The 15,711-nt window shown below is 40.5% G+C and overlaps 1 protein-coding gene across 1 annotated transcript; it reads right to left on the bottom strand.

Moving 5' to 3' along the window:
- Positions 1–1,527: 1,527 nt before the first annotated feature.
- Positions 1,528–15,666, bottom strand: LOC114365544 (aldo-keto reductase AKR2E4). The gene is made up of 9 exons (XM_028322147.1): positions 15,617–15,666; positions 13,097–13,208; positions 6,865–6,960; positions 6,300–6,410; positions 5,865–5,936; positions 5,063–5,179; positions 3,414–3,581; positions 2,362–2,565; positions 1,528–1,756 (listed from the first exon to the last, which is right to left on the bottom strand). The coding sequence occupies exons 1-9, from the start codon at positions 15,661–15,663 to the stop codon at positions 1,571–1,573; spliced, it is 1,113 nt and encodes a 370-aa protein (XP_028177948.1). The 5' UTR covers positions 15,664–15,666; the 3' UTR covers positions 1,528–1,570.
- Between the last annotated feature and the right edge of the window lie 45 nt (positions 15,667–15,711).

The following is a 15,711-nucleotide window of genomic DNA, read 5'->3' on the forward strand; positions in this document are numbered from 1 at the left end:
ACAATGCGGAAGCAGGCTCGACAAACTATAATGCCTTCGCTTCCACAATACGAACGGCAAAATGGCGTCGGACAGACTGGCGCCAAAACTTCCCCGCGAGAAGACGTCAAAACGTTGTTACTTTTCCGACAACTCCAATCGAAATTGTATTGTATTTCACCAAGAATAAGGCTCAAATTTGTTATGTTGGTGTTTGCAGTTTCAGTATTGACTTTTCAATATAACCTCCTATGCGTTTTCGGCGAGGAGTGTTTTGTTTGCAAAATTGTATTTTATTTTCTAGCGGATACGGTTGCATATAGAATGAAAAGTTTTATAAAGGGATATGATTTGATAAATTTTTCGTTGGCGAAGCGTTGTCTGGGTGGCGCCAAGTCTGACTAGATATCATGCGGTTGCGATGTAGACTTTATCAGCTGGAGATATGGTATATTTCAGCAAAATACGAGCTACAGCCCTAAAGGGCCGGAGTTAAGATAAGGTTATTCGTATTTGCGTTGTTTTTATGTTTTCGCGTTCATCTCAAGAAAATGCGGGGTGACTCAGCAGAAATTTTAAATCTTTTAGAGCTATTTAGTTTTGGAATGGAAGATTAGGTATTACGTTAGGTACGTAGTTTCTTTTAAAAGTACTTACCTACCTACCATTATTAGGTAGGTAGGCTCCCGTTCTAGAGGGTGAGCAAGGAAGCAAACACGTCGATGTTCTGATGTATTCAATAATGTAAAGTTTCATCGAAATCCGTTCGATAATTTTTGCGTGAGAGAGTAACAAACCCGTCCTCATAACTTTCACAATAAAATTGTCATACTTATTTAGTTAGGACATAGATTTATTTATCTATGGTTAGGATAAGATAGAATACCACAGTAGCACAAGTAAGATAGAATAGGGTAAAAAGTAGAAATTAGGATAGGATAGCAGGATTGTAGGATAGCAAGAAGTCCACGAATAGAGTACCTCTGACATAAACAATCGGTGGAGGGTTTACCACCTCCATGTCCTTAGGGGTCTCTTATTGAATCTAATGCAACTAAAAATGATAGAATTGCGACAATAAGATATTTTAGAATAGTAGGATTTGATTAGGAAAGTAAGATAGGAAAGATCAACCGCCTCTGTGGTCGAGTGGGTAAGACCACCTGCTTCAGACGCAGAGGTCCCGGGTTCGATTCCCAGTGGGGGCAGATTTTTCTATTCGGTTTGGTTGGTGGTAGGGTTTGTTCTAAGTCCGCCTGGCTAGCTACCACCATCTTACCTAAGTCTGTCGCCATAACAACAATGTTAACAGCATAAACAGCATTGTTGTGTTCCGGTAGTTAGAGGTAAGATAGCCAGTTTCTCCGTGGTTGAGGATTCCGGGTGAAGCTCGCTTCCACCTTCGGCCTGATCGTCACTTACCATCAGGTGAGATACAGGCCAAGCGCTTCCTCGTTGTAGATGAAAAAAGAAGATAGCGGGATTGTAGGATAGTAGGACATTAAGTTTCAAATCCTATTAATGGAGTCTAAGAGTGAAAGAGACAACATTATCCAATTATCTTTATTGAAATAGAAACTGGAATTATTATTTATACTTCGAAGGGGTAGTAGGGCGAGGCCTCCCAGTGCTTCACAGCTATGACGCGGTAGCGCCGATCGTAGCTCCGTAGCAGGTCCCGCTCCTGCTGGCTCAGCGAGAAGTCGAACACGTCGATGTTCTGCTCGATGCGATGCTTGTTGGTCGACTTGGGTATGGGGATCACTCCTAGCTCTATCTGCGAATAATGCAAACACTTAATACATTTGTAACAACCATAGAGATATAGAGAGATGCCAACTAATGCGCAAAGTTCGAAACTCACGCCCGTATTCACAAACAATGCTTGCATAAAGGCTTCCACAGACCAAACGCGGGTCAGAAGCAGTGCGGGTCAGTTGCGGCGCGGCTGAGGCACACTGAAAGCAGCGCATTATCAGAGCAGTTGCAACGCGGGCGGTTGTCAAAAATTTAAATATTCGAAAACTGCTTTCAACGCGCTGCTACCGCCCTGCGTCTTTGTCATGCTGATAATATGGCCGCCATAGTAATACAACAGCGCGGGCCCGCGTTCGCGCCGCTTCTGTCCCGCACCCGCGCCGCCTCGTTTTGTCGTTCGGCAGTTACAGGGCGGCGCGGTTGGAGCGCGGGCCCGCGTTCAAATTTGTGTGACACACTTCAAAGAGTTTCTTGTATTACAACTTGCGCGGGCCCGCATTCAAACTGCGCTGCTACTGCCCCGCGTTTGGTCTGTGGAAGCCTTAAGTGAAGCAGCAAATCGAACGTTGGTGGTGGTAGACGTCCCTCCTTCATCAGTATATTATTTATTTAAAAACTAAGTACCTCGTATCTTAGCGCCACTTGCGGTACGGTCTTATTATACTTCTGTGCTATAGCCACCAGCGCCGGCTCCGTGACCCTGGGCGGAGGCGCGTCGTCCCTGGCCTTGCTGTCCAGCAGAGATCCGAAGGGCGTGTACCCGGTGACGGCGATGTTCTTCTGTTTGCAATACGCGAGCAGTTCTGGCTGCTGGAGGTTCAGATTGATCTGGAAAATAAAAGTTCTTGTTTATTAGTTCTATAGTCTGGTCCGGGAGCACATAGAATTTTGTCCAATGACCCCAAGCTACCCATCCTTATCGCTCGCGCGTAATTATATTGCTGTCGCGACTGTGCGACGGGCGCCCGCAGTGAGTGTGCGAGCGTGACAGCAACATAATTACGCGCGAGCGATAAGGATGGATAGCTTGGGGTCATTGGACAAAATTCTACGTGCTCCCGGACCAGACATAAAAAATCTTTTTTTTTTAGCATGGGCTTGCTCTTGAATGGTCACACCAGAGGGGTGCAGACGCGATCTATGGTGGATGGTGGAGCGAGCGGCCCCTGAAGATGCCTGTTCACTCGATTATTCAAGTTAGGATTGAGTATATTATCAGCACCAGCCTATAGCAGGGCAGGGCACATAGTACGCAGAACTGACGGCTGATGGGGCAGCAAGGTTCTGGAATGGAGGCCGCGTACCGGAAAGCGCAGCGTGAGACGTCCACCTACAAGGTGGACCGACGACATCGTAAAGGTAGCAGGGAAGCGCTGGACGCAGGCCGCTGCCAATCGATCAACGTGGAAAGCATTGGGGGAGGCCTATGTTCAGCAGTGGACGTCCTATGGCTGAGATGATGATGATGAACCTATGCATTAATTGTTTTTGACACATTTTGGGCTCGACACCCTGAACAAAACGTATCTGAAAGCATTTGCAGATCCAATGACAGTAATTTTCAGTTGGGACAAACTTGGCCTTCATTGATTGCTTCGTATTGGCGGTCAAGCTGTAGATCCTGGCTACGCAGGAGATGCAGCGGTGGGAACGAGAGGTGGGAATAGTCAGCTAACCTCGACTTGCAGCATGCTAGGCTTCACCCTGCTCAGCGAGGACAGCCGGTCCAGCTGCGCCTTGTTGAAGTTGGACACCCCGATGGACTTGGCCAGGCCCAGGTCCCGGGCCTCTATCATGCCCTGCCACGTTTCCACGTAGTCGATGTTAGCGAGAGAGTGGTTGGACTGTGGAAGGAATCGAAATTCGAAATCAATTATAACAATGTACAACGTGCTCCTTTTGTTTTCCGGAAATTTTAGGGGAATATTCTATAAATAAAAACTAGTTAAAGAGTCTTAGGAATATGTGTTTCTAAAAGCATATTTTTGAAGATATTTTGGATTCTAGATGTATCAATCTAGTTTTTTTTTTTTTCAAAATTGTCACTAGTCTTTTTGTGCAGACTTTTTATTGATAAGTGTATGTAAATTATGAATTATTTCAGTGAAAAATTAAGTTTTTAAATAATTTCGTATGAAAAAATAAGTCGAAAATTTTTTTTGAATTTAACAAAAAATGTATAATGCCATTCCATTCTTTGAAGTGGTCTTAATACCCAGAGTTCTAGGAAATCAAAAAGAGCACGTTGTATTATCAACATGATAAAACAATTCATGCACAATACTTTAAAGCTTAGTGCCTCTCAAGTGCCTTCATTGCACCTTCATACTAGCGGCCGCAACTTCATACGCGTGGATACCGTTTTACCCCCTTAGGGGTTGAATTTTGCAAAATCCCGTCTTAGTGAGCTCCTACGTTCTAAAAGGAACCCCCATGCAAAATTTGAGATACCTAGCATTTGTAGTTTCTTAGATTTCGTTGACCTTTCGCTTTTATAGATAAGATTTCAAATTCTTTAATAGCTTTCAGGACACTGAAATAGTGCTATAAGTAGTTGGTCCTACCATCACTTCACGATTTAACTCAGCTGGTGCTGTAACAGGTGGAAATTTTTTGCCTGTCTTTTGTTTACTTACGAAGTTAGTAAATTGAAGTTACAAGCACTATTGAACTATATTACTGTTTTTAAAGCAATGAAATACACAAAACTTCTCCCGCAGAATACTAAAAGTCAACTCTGTTAACAAATAACACTGTTAGGCTGAGTTGCACCACCTAATTTTGACCGTAACTTAAATGATAACCGGTGTTTTTTGTATGGAGTTTGACAGATATTTGAGTAAGATGGTGCAACTCCGCCTAAGCACGCCTAAGGCCTAGAACAGACGGTGAAAAGCCACTGCAACGAAACTGCAACTGCTAGTTACTTTTGAGTTGCATCTAAGTTTCTGCCATAGCGTCCGTTGGGAGACCACACATGACGGGACCAGTTTCAAACTTTCAAACTGGTCGCAGAACTTAGATGCAACTCAAAAGTAACTAGAAGTTGCAGTTTCGTTGCAGTTGCGTTGCACCGTCTGTTCTGGGCCCCTGTCTCGCTTTACTCGTGCCGCTCCTATACCTCAGGCACGGACTGAGTTAAGCGCTAAGCGTATAAAGCCTGGTCCGTGAGCACGTAGAATTTTGTCCAATGACCCCAAGCTACCCATTCTTATCGCTCGCGCGTAATTATATTGCTGTCGCGACTGTGCGACTCGCTCGCACTCGCAGTGAGTGTGAGTGTGAGTGACCAGACTATAGTTAGTTTTTTTAAGTCACAACTTACCAACTCAGCTATAGGCCAGTGGATGAGGTACAAGTCCACATAGTCCAGGTTCAGTTGCTTGAGCGACTCGCGCAGCGCCGGCACCACCGAGTCCTTGGCGTGGCGGTCGTTCCACAGCTGGAAAGATGATGACAAGCGATTTAGGTTGAAAAAATGTACAACCTTAGGTGGGAATCTGTCTATATGGGCTATGGAGACTACATACCATTTCTGAGACCATTTCTAAATTAAATACACACGACCCAAAGATTGATAGCTTCCACTCAGCATGGGGCACACTGAAAACTAGCGTCGTGGCCTTCCCCACCGTGGGCCACGGCATATGCTGAGTGGAGTCCCATTGCGATGGGCATCGCTGTTGCGACAGGATAGCACTGCTCAGTTCACTTTTTATTTCCTTGTAATATTTATGTGCTATTTCTGTCTTTTTTTCCGTACATACGTTCTCTGTCCATAACTAAGTGATGTTCATCGTAATAAATGTTTCTTTCTTTTTTTTGATAAATTGATCATTTTCGCAAATGTTGGTTGAGGATATCCTTATTTCTTTTAACCTATTTTAACTATCTTGCATTTCTGATTAAAAATACTACCGAGATTAATGGTAGGTAGGTACTCTAACGTGCATTGTGGAAAACCTTGGAGAAGGCCTTTGTCCAGCAGTGGACGTCATTTGGCTGAAACGAACGAACGAACGAACTCTACCAAACTGTAATTTTAGTAAAGGCTACTTCTTCTGTCTGTAGGTGTCATTAAACTGTTTTAGATTTATTACAAAGACAAATAAAATACAATTGGGTACCTTCGTAGTGATGAACACATCTTCCCTCTTGATGACGCCCTCCGATATCTTTTTGTTTACGGCTCTGCCAACCTGGAAACAACAAAACAATTATTCTATCCCGCTTTAGGGGAAAAGGGGCGCGGTATAGTTTTTCTGTGGCAGACCGAAAATCCGCTGGCATAAGCTAGTGCTTCTACCACTTTGTTAATACTCGCGTCTCAATGGATTTTGTTTTTTGCTAATGCTGCTATTGTTTCCGAAAGCGGGCGGGTTCATTCCATTCACGTGCGCTTGGTGCGTTCTCTAGCAAGAGCTGAAAATCGATGTTTTGCCCTTTTGAGGGCAGTGTTTACACTGTTTGCAAATAAACGATTTATATCTATCTATCTTCTAGCAGCAAAAAGACTTTTCACGTAGATATTAATTGTGCCAGTAGACAAACTATATCTGTACCTGATCTTCAGTGTTGTAGATGTGCGCAGTGTCGATGTGTCTGTAGCCTGCGTCGATGGCCCACTCCACCGCCTTCTGGACATCATCACCTTTCACCTCCACTCGCCCACCCTGAGGAAAAGAAAAAAAAATGTTTACGTCCTTGCAACAGTAGGTTACAAGCTTTCACGCCTATTATATCACGTCCTTTTCAAGGCGGAATATATAAATAAGTCCACACACCACCCTGTCCTCTGGCAGTGGTGGTGACAGTGAGAAAAGCATTCCCTTCGCGTCAAAAAAACATACCCATTTTCGCTCCGACTCTTGCTATTTTCGTGGTGCCTTGAAGTCAAGGCAAAAATTGCCTGTGTTAGAATAGCACACTCTTTACGGAAGAAGAGTAAAGACCTGTGTTAGCAGTGCCAAAGAATTAGCACTGAAATGGAATTAGTATACTGGCAAGCGTAGTGTAAGACGTTCTTTAAACACTAGAGTAGTAGCAAAAAAATATCTTGTTGGTCGACATTAGTATAAAGTGCATGATGCCTTATAACAAGTTTAAATAGATGTTCAAAATACTCACATCCCTCGTGAAGCCCAGCCATGTGCCGATGCCCAGCGCTGGGACCTCTCGCCCATCGTTGAGCTTGATCTTCGGTGCTACTCCCGAACTTTGGGCCTGTAAATAATATACTCTTTATTGCACACCAAAACAAGAACAAGAACAAAAAAAAGAAACATATGGACAGGTACACACGGCCACACTGTTAATTATCCATTTCCGTTTTTGCTCTCGCTTTCATCAAATGGTGATTCTTTGCGATAGAACGAGATTACATCACTGGCAATGGGCAGTTAACACTGTTGCCGATAGTACAACTTGGCGGTCGAAATAACTATACAGGGTGACTGGAACTGAACCCGCCATAGCTAATACGCGTATAGAGGAGGTCATTTGCTAATTATTGAACCTTACTTTCTATGGCTAAAGTTTTATAGTTTAGGAGATATGTAAATTTTTATACTTTTTTCAGATTTTTCCGAAATTAGACCTAAAAACTGCTTCAATTTTTTTTCTCGCGTGATTTCAACAGTTTTTTTTATTTGATATTAATATCGAATATGTCTTTATTCAAATAAAATAAATTTCTGATCCAGATAATGATTGAATAGCTAGTTACGAGCCGTTAAAATCTAACAAAAGTACAAACCACGATAATAAAATTCTACTTCGAATTCGATTGAAACAAAAATTAATGGTGATAATGGATTGCTAATAATCTTAAAAATATCTCTAGCTTCTCTTCTTTCCAATGATATATCATCATCATCATCATCATCATCATTTCAGCCATAGGACGTCCACTGCTGAACATAGGCCTCCCCCAATGCTTTCCACGTTGATCGACTGGTAGCGGCCTGCATCCAGCGCTTCCCTGCCACCTGTATATCACACACAATGATATATCACACGTTGTAATTAGATATTGAAATTTGTCAAAAAATCAAAGTTTATGGAAGAAAATGGAGTAATAATACAAAAATTATCCATACAAAGTTGATTTTGAATTTTTTTAAACTCTTTTCTTCATAATGTGATTATTATTTTTAAATTCATTTTTCAAAAAACACACAAAAAATAGTTATGAAAAGGAGTATAGCAGAAAATATGAGATGTTTGAAGAAACTTTGTATGGATAATTTTCGTATTATTACTCCATTTTCTTCCATAAACTTTGAATTTTTAATAAATTTCAATATCTAATTACTACGTGTGATATATCATTGAAAAGAAGAGAAGCTAGAGATATTTTTAAGATCATTGGCAATCCATTATCACCATTAGTTTTTTTTTTAATCGAATTCGAACTTGAATTTTTTATTGTGGTTTGTACTTTTGTTGAACTTTGGCGGCTCGTAACTAGTTATTGAATCATTATCTAGATCTGAAATTTATTTTATTTGACTAAAGGTTTATTCGATATTAGTATCAAATAAAAAAATCGGTTAAAATCATGCGAGAAAAAAAAAAGCAGTCTTTAGGTCAAATTTCGGAAAAATCTGAAAAAAGTATAAAAATTGACATATCTTCTAAACTATAAAACTTTAGTCATAGAAAGTAAGGTTCAATAAATAATTAGCAAATGACCTCCTTTATACGCGTATTAGCTATGGCGGGTTCAGTTCCAGTCACCCTGTATATTATGTTAGTTTAGTTAGTTATGTATAAATAACAAATCGAAGATAACTATGTATTTTCGGTATCAGTACCTCTAGTACGAAAAACTTTCGAGTTCGTTTCGTTGCGTATTCAAAGTGTCATCGAAAAATTTTGTATGAAAAATTAAACAGCGCCCCCTAGGGCGGCTATAATATAGGGGGCGCTGTTTAATTTTTCATACAAAATTTTTCGATGACACTTTGAATACGCAACGAAACGAACTCGAAAGTTTTTCCTACTAGAGGTACAGAACTACTTACATGGTGCTAATTATTTTCTACTCTAATTCCTCAAATCTCTTTCCTCTAGAACAATAAGTCGGATAACATAAATCCAAGGTATAAGTACTCGTATGTTAAAGATCTATAGGTTTTTTTTTTTATGTGACATGAGGCAAACGAGCAAACGGATCACCTGATGGTAGGTAATTAGTAATTACCTACCATCAGGTAATTACTAATTACCGTCGCCCATAGACACCCGCCGCAGTCTCAGGGACGTTACAGGTGCGTTGCCGGCCTATAAGGTATTTACTTCTTCGTGTCTCCAAAACTTCGTGAAAATAAAACGTAAGTCTTGACTCGGAAATAAATAAGACAGTGTGCTAAGACTGATAAGGCTGATAAGTAATTTATTTACACAGTGTCGATGATGATGACACTGTGTAAATTGTATATTCATTCAGCCTTAGCATCTTATCATCAGGTCATTAATAAAATAAATAAATCCTACTAATATTATAAAGGCGAAAGTTTGGATGTCTGGATGTCATGATGTCTGGAAGTCATGATGTCTGGATGTCTGGATGTCATGATGTTTGGATGTCATGATGTCTGGAAGTCATGATATCTGGATGTCATGATGTCTGGATGTCATGATGTCTGGATGTCATGATGTCTGGATGTCATGAAGTCTGGATGTCATGATGTCTGGAAGTCATGATGTCTGGAAGTCTGTTTGGTCGATGGCCGCGCGAAAAAAAACGCCAATTTCCGGCATTGTCTTTTACCAGAAGCATCGAGGATTTGGCCTCCACTCCAAAAGCTGGCCAGATGGATTGGAAAAGCCTATGTTCGCGTATTTCTCCCAAAATCAACTCCTACGACATCTACAAAAAGAGTGGGGTTGTAAACTACTCTGCTGGTACCAAACGCCCGTATTAACAAACATTACTATGACGTCTCACAGTGCGCGTGGACGCACAGGGTGACACACGAACCACAGAGCTTCAACTTCAAAATGCAGCTGTACGTTCGATTTTCAGCTTCACTTAAGCAAGCATTGTTTGTGGATACGGGCGTAACACACACAGCGTAGACTGAACTATATCACATATAGCGTTACTTTTTTAATTGAGGTTTCAAATTCAAAGTTTATTCAGTAGATTCAGAACGTAGGCCCTTTCTAGGGCACATAAACACGTCCCAAATATAGCTTGCCCTACCACCACTCCGGGACAACATACTTCTTCTTGCACCAGCTCATAGTATGAGCGATGTAAGTGGCGAAAGAAACTCACGCCCGTATTCACAAACAATGCTCGCTTATGTGAAGCAGCAAATCGAACGCACAACGTTGAATAGAGCTCTGTGAACTGTGATTGGTTCATGTGTGACCCTGTGCGTCCACGCGCACTGTGAGACCTCACAGTAATATTTGTGAATACGGGCGTCACCTTTGTGAGGTACTCAAAGACTCTACCTCGCACTTGCATGGTTTCTTCGGTCTCTTCTTCAAGGCAGACTTGGGGTAGCTCTTGATTCTGTCCACATCTGAAGGTCCGACCACCACTGTGTTCTCTAGGTCCTCCTCCCAGTTTGGGTTAGGTCTTATTAATTTTTTAGAGTTCATTTTTGTTTTACGAAAAGAGTATCATGTCCATATCTCCATATCGTTTGAGAGGGTCCGTGGTCGAGTCCCCCTGTGTTCGACGCACCCGTGGTCGACGCCCCCGATCAGATAGAAGCAATTTTTAATCAAATGTACAGTCAGTCACAAATATATTTATAAACGAATAAATATTTATACTGATCGTACAAATAAATGTTTAATATTATTTTACCATAATGATACCTAAAAATATAATAGGTTTTATTTTAACCTATCATATTTTATCATAGGTTTTATTTACCTATAATAACATGTAAATCGTTTTACCTAATAAAAATAATTGTAACAATCAGTATTTAAAATAACTCTACTCTCTCTACATTTAACTAACTACAAATAAAAGTTTTAATTATAAAAGTTTTAAGTATTTTTAACAAAATGTTAAATACATCATTTTAAATAACGTCAAACATGCATGGTTTTCGTTGACTGTACTTAGTGCAAAAGCCGAAAAAAATATGATAGGTAAAATGATATTAAATTTATTTAAATTTAATATCATTTTAATATTAAACCACGGGTGGGCTTCAACCACGGGTGCGTCGAATACTGGGGGACTCGGCCACGGACCCGTTTGAGATGATGGCCAGAAATCATTTTACCTACTCACACAGCTATTTCATTATTATTATTCTGTGTAATGGCTTCAATGGTGCGAATTTCAATTTAAAATTACTCAATATTTTAGCGCCATAATCACTTTTGACATTATAACGACATTGACATATTTCAAGATGAAATTCGTGATTAAGAACTCTATACTCTTTGGAGTATATCATAGTCTCTATGTCACACAAAGGTTTGCATTGTTCCACTATGTCATAGTCAAACTACCAACCATTGACCATTTGAATAATTTTACAAAATTAAAAATATTTCTAATACAGTGTGAGTCACGATAAAGTGCACATTATATGAAATTAGGTGAAACCAGACCTATTTTTATCGACAAAAAAGAGGTCAAAAATTTTGAGTTTTTTTTAAATTTTTTATAGATTTTTTTTTCTTCCAATTACTTATTGTAAAGAAAACGTAATAACTTATAAACTAAGAGGTATATCCTGATAAAATAAAAACAGTAATAATGCTAAATAACAGACGATACTAAAAAAAACCCTGAAAATGCCAACAAATAATAAAAAAATATACTTTTTGAAAAAAATCTGCTTTTAAATACGTGTTTTTTTGGTTATTTGATAAAAAAAATGCCCATAATAAGAGGTGGTTTTTGCACTTTGTACTTATTATTCTCTATCGTATTACCTTCGCAAAACCACAAATCGCATTCTCTGTACCAAGGAGTACTCATAAGTCATGACTCGATCACCGAAGGTTCTGTACCTATCCTCATTGGAAATGACTATCACTTTTCTCTTTTTTTCCACTCGAGATCCTTCTATTACAAATAAAGATAAACACAATCAAATGTTTGTATTACACGAGGAACGAACCCGCGACCTCTGGCATTAGTAGGTATAAGCAAACCATTTAGCCCAGGCGGCCGACGATAACAAATTAAGTTGATAGATTTAGTTCAACAGACCGACTACAAAATGACTATAGAATTATTTTCCTTACAGGTACCAAACCCTAAAATATCAAGATTAGGAATATATTTAAGGACCGGAAAGGTGGACCGATGACATCGTAAAGGAAGCGCTGGACGCAGGCCGGCCGCTACCAATCGATCAACGTGGAAAGCATTAAGGGAGGCCTATGTTCAGCAGTGGACGTCCTATGGCTGAAATGATGATGATGATGATGATGAAGACAGACCCCCAAAGGTGGACCGACGATCTGGTGAAGGTCGCGAAAAGTACCTGAATGCAATGCCTGAATGCCGGGAGCGCAGGACCGGTCGTGGAAATCCTTGGGGGAGGCCTTTGTCCAGCAGTGGACGTCGTTTGGATGAAAAAAGGGATCTATTTAAGTATTTACTGTTAAAAAAGTTTCAGATGATTCCGCGTAGTGCCCATATCCCATGCAAATAAATAAATAAATAAATACCCTGGACATTTTACACTGCGCTTCTAGTCCCAAACTAAGCAAAGCTTGTACTATGGGTACTAGACAACGGATATAAACATACTTAAATACTTTTTTTTGTAAATACATACTTATATACATAGAAAACACGCAGTCCAATACAAACAAATATGTTCATGCACACAAATGTTTGTACTGTGCGGGAATCGAACCCGCTACCTCCGGAATAGTAGTCCGTTTCGAACCACTACACCAAACGGCCGACAACTTAATTACACCCTTACCCAAAAAGTGACACCTACGATGAACCTTGGATTAAAATGACATGACATATTCTATACTAAATGATAAATTTAAGCCAGAGTTCAACTAGGGTCAAGGGTGTAACTTTTATTAATAAGGGGGAAAGTTTTAAGGATATGATCCAGATGGACTCTAGGACGAAACAACGTATCATCTATCTACACTTCAACACTAATAATATTATAAAGAGGAAAACTTTGTTTGTTTGGTTGTAATGAATAGGCTCAAAAACTACTGTACCGTTTTTAAAAATTATTTCACCATTCGAAAGCTACATTATCTACGAGTAACATAGGCTAAATTTTATTTTGGAAAAAAATAGGGTTTCGTAAAATTGTAGATAATGTAGTCCACGCGCGCGAAGCCGCGGGCGGAAAGCTAGTATTAAATAAAACAATTAATTTTATGTACTCACACAAGCCACGGATAAAGCGAATAACCACAGCGCGTACATGACGAAGGTGCGCCGGAGACTGCCGGTCAAGGCTGATTCAAGTCGATTGGTAGATGGGACTGTAGGCAGAAATCTTGGCAAAGATAAACTAGCAGAATACACTGCAGACAGAAGACCTGTAGCGTCTTTGAACATTTTTTTTTTATCCACAACGAGGAAGCTCTTGGCCTGTGTCACACCTGATGGTAAGTGACGATTAGGCCGAAGGTGGAAGCGAGCTTCACCCGGAATCCTCAACCACGGAGGAACTGGCTATCTTACCTTCTAACTGCCGGAACACAATAATGCTGTTAACATTGTTGTTAGCCAGGCGGACTTAGAACAAGCCCTACCACCAACCAAACCGAGCAGAAAAATCTGCTCCCACTGGGAATCGAACCCGGGTCTTACCACTAGACTACAGAGGCGGTTAAAATTTGGATACACACAGGGTCCTTGGGGGAGATCTTTGTCCAGTTCAGTGGAAGTCATTTGTCTGAAACCAGTAGGTACTTATTAAATTTTATGCTGAAACGAACGAATATTAACTTAACTAGCTCATCATCCGGTCTCTTAGTCTTCACTATAGGATTACCTTCTTTAATTTCATCATCATCATCATTTCAGCAATGATTTCCACAATGGCCGCTTGGTGGCAGTCTGCATCCAGCGCCTTCCTGCTACCTTTCTCTAATTTACAAGAGGCAAATGGCGGATTTAGCCTACATTCCCCACCCTGGCTAAATGTGTTGTGGAGCTCTATTTTGCCTCTTACACCATGGGTAAAGTGGTCCCATTCTACTCTGCGGAAACCACATGGTTAACTACCTACTACATTAATAAATAAAAATTCAACAGCAGCTGTGTAAACGCTTAATGTACACATATTTGAAATACAATAATCAAAGACCAGCTACCTAATTACCAGTAATTCTAGCTGAAGTAACTAAAATTCCGTTTTTGCGAGTCGCTTTTTCGTGGGGTATTTTTAACGATCGGATCACTAAAAAGGCAATAAAAATTATGATCTCATGTAGGTACCATTGTTCGCCAGAGTTTAAAAGCCTTTAAAACGCACCTGAACATACCTAATCTTTGTCTCAAGCAAGCTTTTGCATCACTGATTAACTGGTTTCGCATCCAGCTGGCATTGAACCCTGGGTAACAAGAGTTTGTTACAAAAGAGCTTACAACGGTTGCTTGTTAGGGGTCTATACTTATTGGTAGCGATTAGGAGCTAATGGTAGTATAAACAATGCCTTTTGTACTGTGTTGGATCATGACCATGTAAGACGCACTTGCTTTAAGAATGGTCATTTTATTGGATTAGTTTTTTACCGCGTCTTTGCGTGGATTTCTACAGGTAGGAAAGCGTTGTTTAAAAGATGGAGCACACTTAAATCAAACGGATCGTAATCGTATAAAGTGGAGGTCTGTTATTCTTTGTATGGAACTCCGTAACAGCAATCTGCAACGCACACCTGCACCGTAACGTAAACGCCTCGCCTCGCGGTTGATAGCTCGATTTAAGCATAAGCGATTATGTTGATCCCTTTCGGATTGATAATAATTTGTGCTTCGTCCTTTAACCATTCACATTCCGCTTTCTTTGCTGCTACTAGGTGCTTACTAGCTGACCCAGCTCTTGGCCTGTATCTCACCTGATGGTAAGTGACGTGACGATCAGGCCGAAGGTGGAAGCGAGCTTCACCCGGAATTCTCAACCACGGAGGAACTGGCTATCTTACCTCTAACTGCCGGAACACAACAATGCTGTTAACATTGTTATTATGGCGACAGACTTAGGTAAGATGGTGGTAGTTAGCCAGGCGGACTTAGAACAAGCCCTACCACCATCCAAATCGAACAGAAAAATCTGCCCCCACTGGGAATCGAGCCCGGGTCCTCTGCGTCTGAAGCAGGTGGTCTAGTACCACTAGGTAGAGACGGTTATAGGATTCTAATGGTGAAAGAACTTTTCCCATTGGTCCAGTAGTTTCGGAACTTATTCTACATACAAACTAACAATCAAATCTTATTTGCTCTTTACAATATCAGTGTGGGTAGATGATACGATTATTATGTAATTAGCTCCGTCTTTAACAAATGTTTAGTAAAAACTAATGAGCTATTATTTACTAATTATATTATCGTAAAGATAGTAGCGGTCACTCACCACAGCACAGCGCTCACAAGTCTTCTTAATGTGATCAAACATAAACATAGAATCGTTCTTCAAGTTTTAAATCATAATAATCTTTTAAGTACTTAGATGATTGTGTCATATACTATCGACCTAGACCAGGTTTTTGAAGGTCCATGGGGGCCCAAGAGATTAGGTAATTCTGCATTCTTGAAACCTGTGAAGCGCCACGTCTATCCTGGACCTACCTTTAACAATTATCTAAGAAACCCAGAAAATAAACAAGCAGTCTTCGTGGCGAACATTTTTGATGTGGTCTAGTTACCTAACTAGAAAACCAGCGTCGTGTTCTTCCTTACCGTGGGCCACGCCATAATAATGAGTGGGATCCCATTGCAATGCGCATCGCGTTGCGAAAGGGTGGCACTGCTTCACTATTCCTTTTCTTGTAATG

The sequence above is a fragment of the Ostrinia furnacalis genome, unplaced genomic scaffold (genome assembly GCF_004193835.3).
Source record: "Ostrinia furnacalis isolate ACB-3 unplaced genomic scaffold, ASM419383v2 OfSCF7602, whole genome shotgun sequence".
Taxonomy (NCBI): domain Eukaryota; kingdom Metazoa; phylum Arthropoda; class Insecta; order Lepidoptera; family Crambidae; genus Ostrinia; species Ostrinia furnacalis.

Excerpts from the sequence above, each read along its gene's own strand:
- LOC114365544 (XM_028322147.1), bottom strand. The coding sequence starts at position 15,663 with ATGCGCATTGCAATGGGATCCCACTCATTATTATGGCGTGGCCCACG. Across the intron at positions 3,582-5,062 it reads ACTGGCCTATAGCTGAGTTG|TCCAACCACTCTCTCGCTAA; the intron begins GTAAGTTGTGAC and ends TTCCTTCCACAG. Across the intron at positions 1,757-2,361 it reads AAGTGGCGCTAAGATACGAG|ATAGAGCTAGGAGTGATCCC; the intron begins GTACTTAGTTTT and ends CATTATTCGCAG.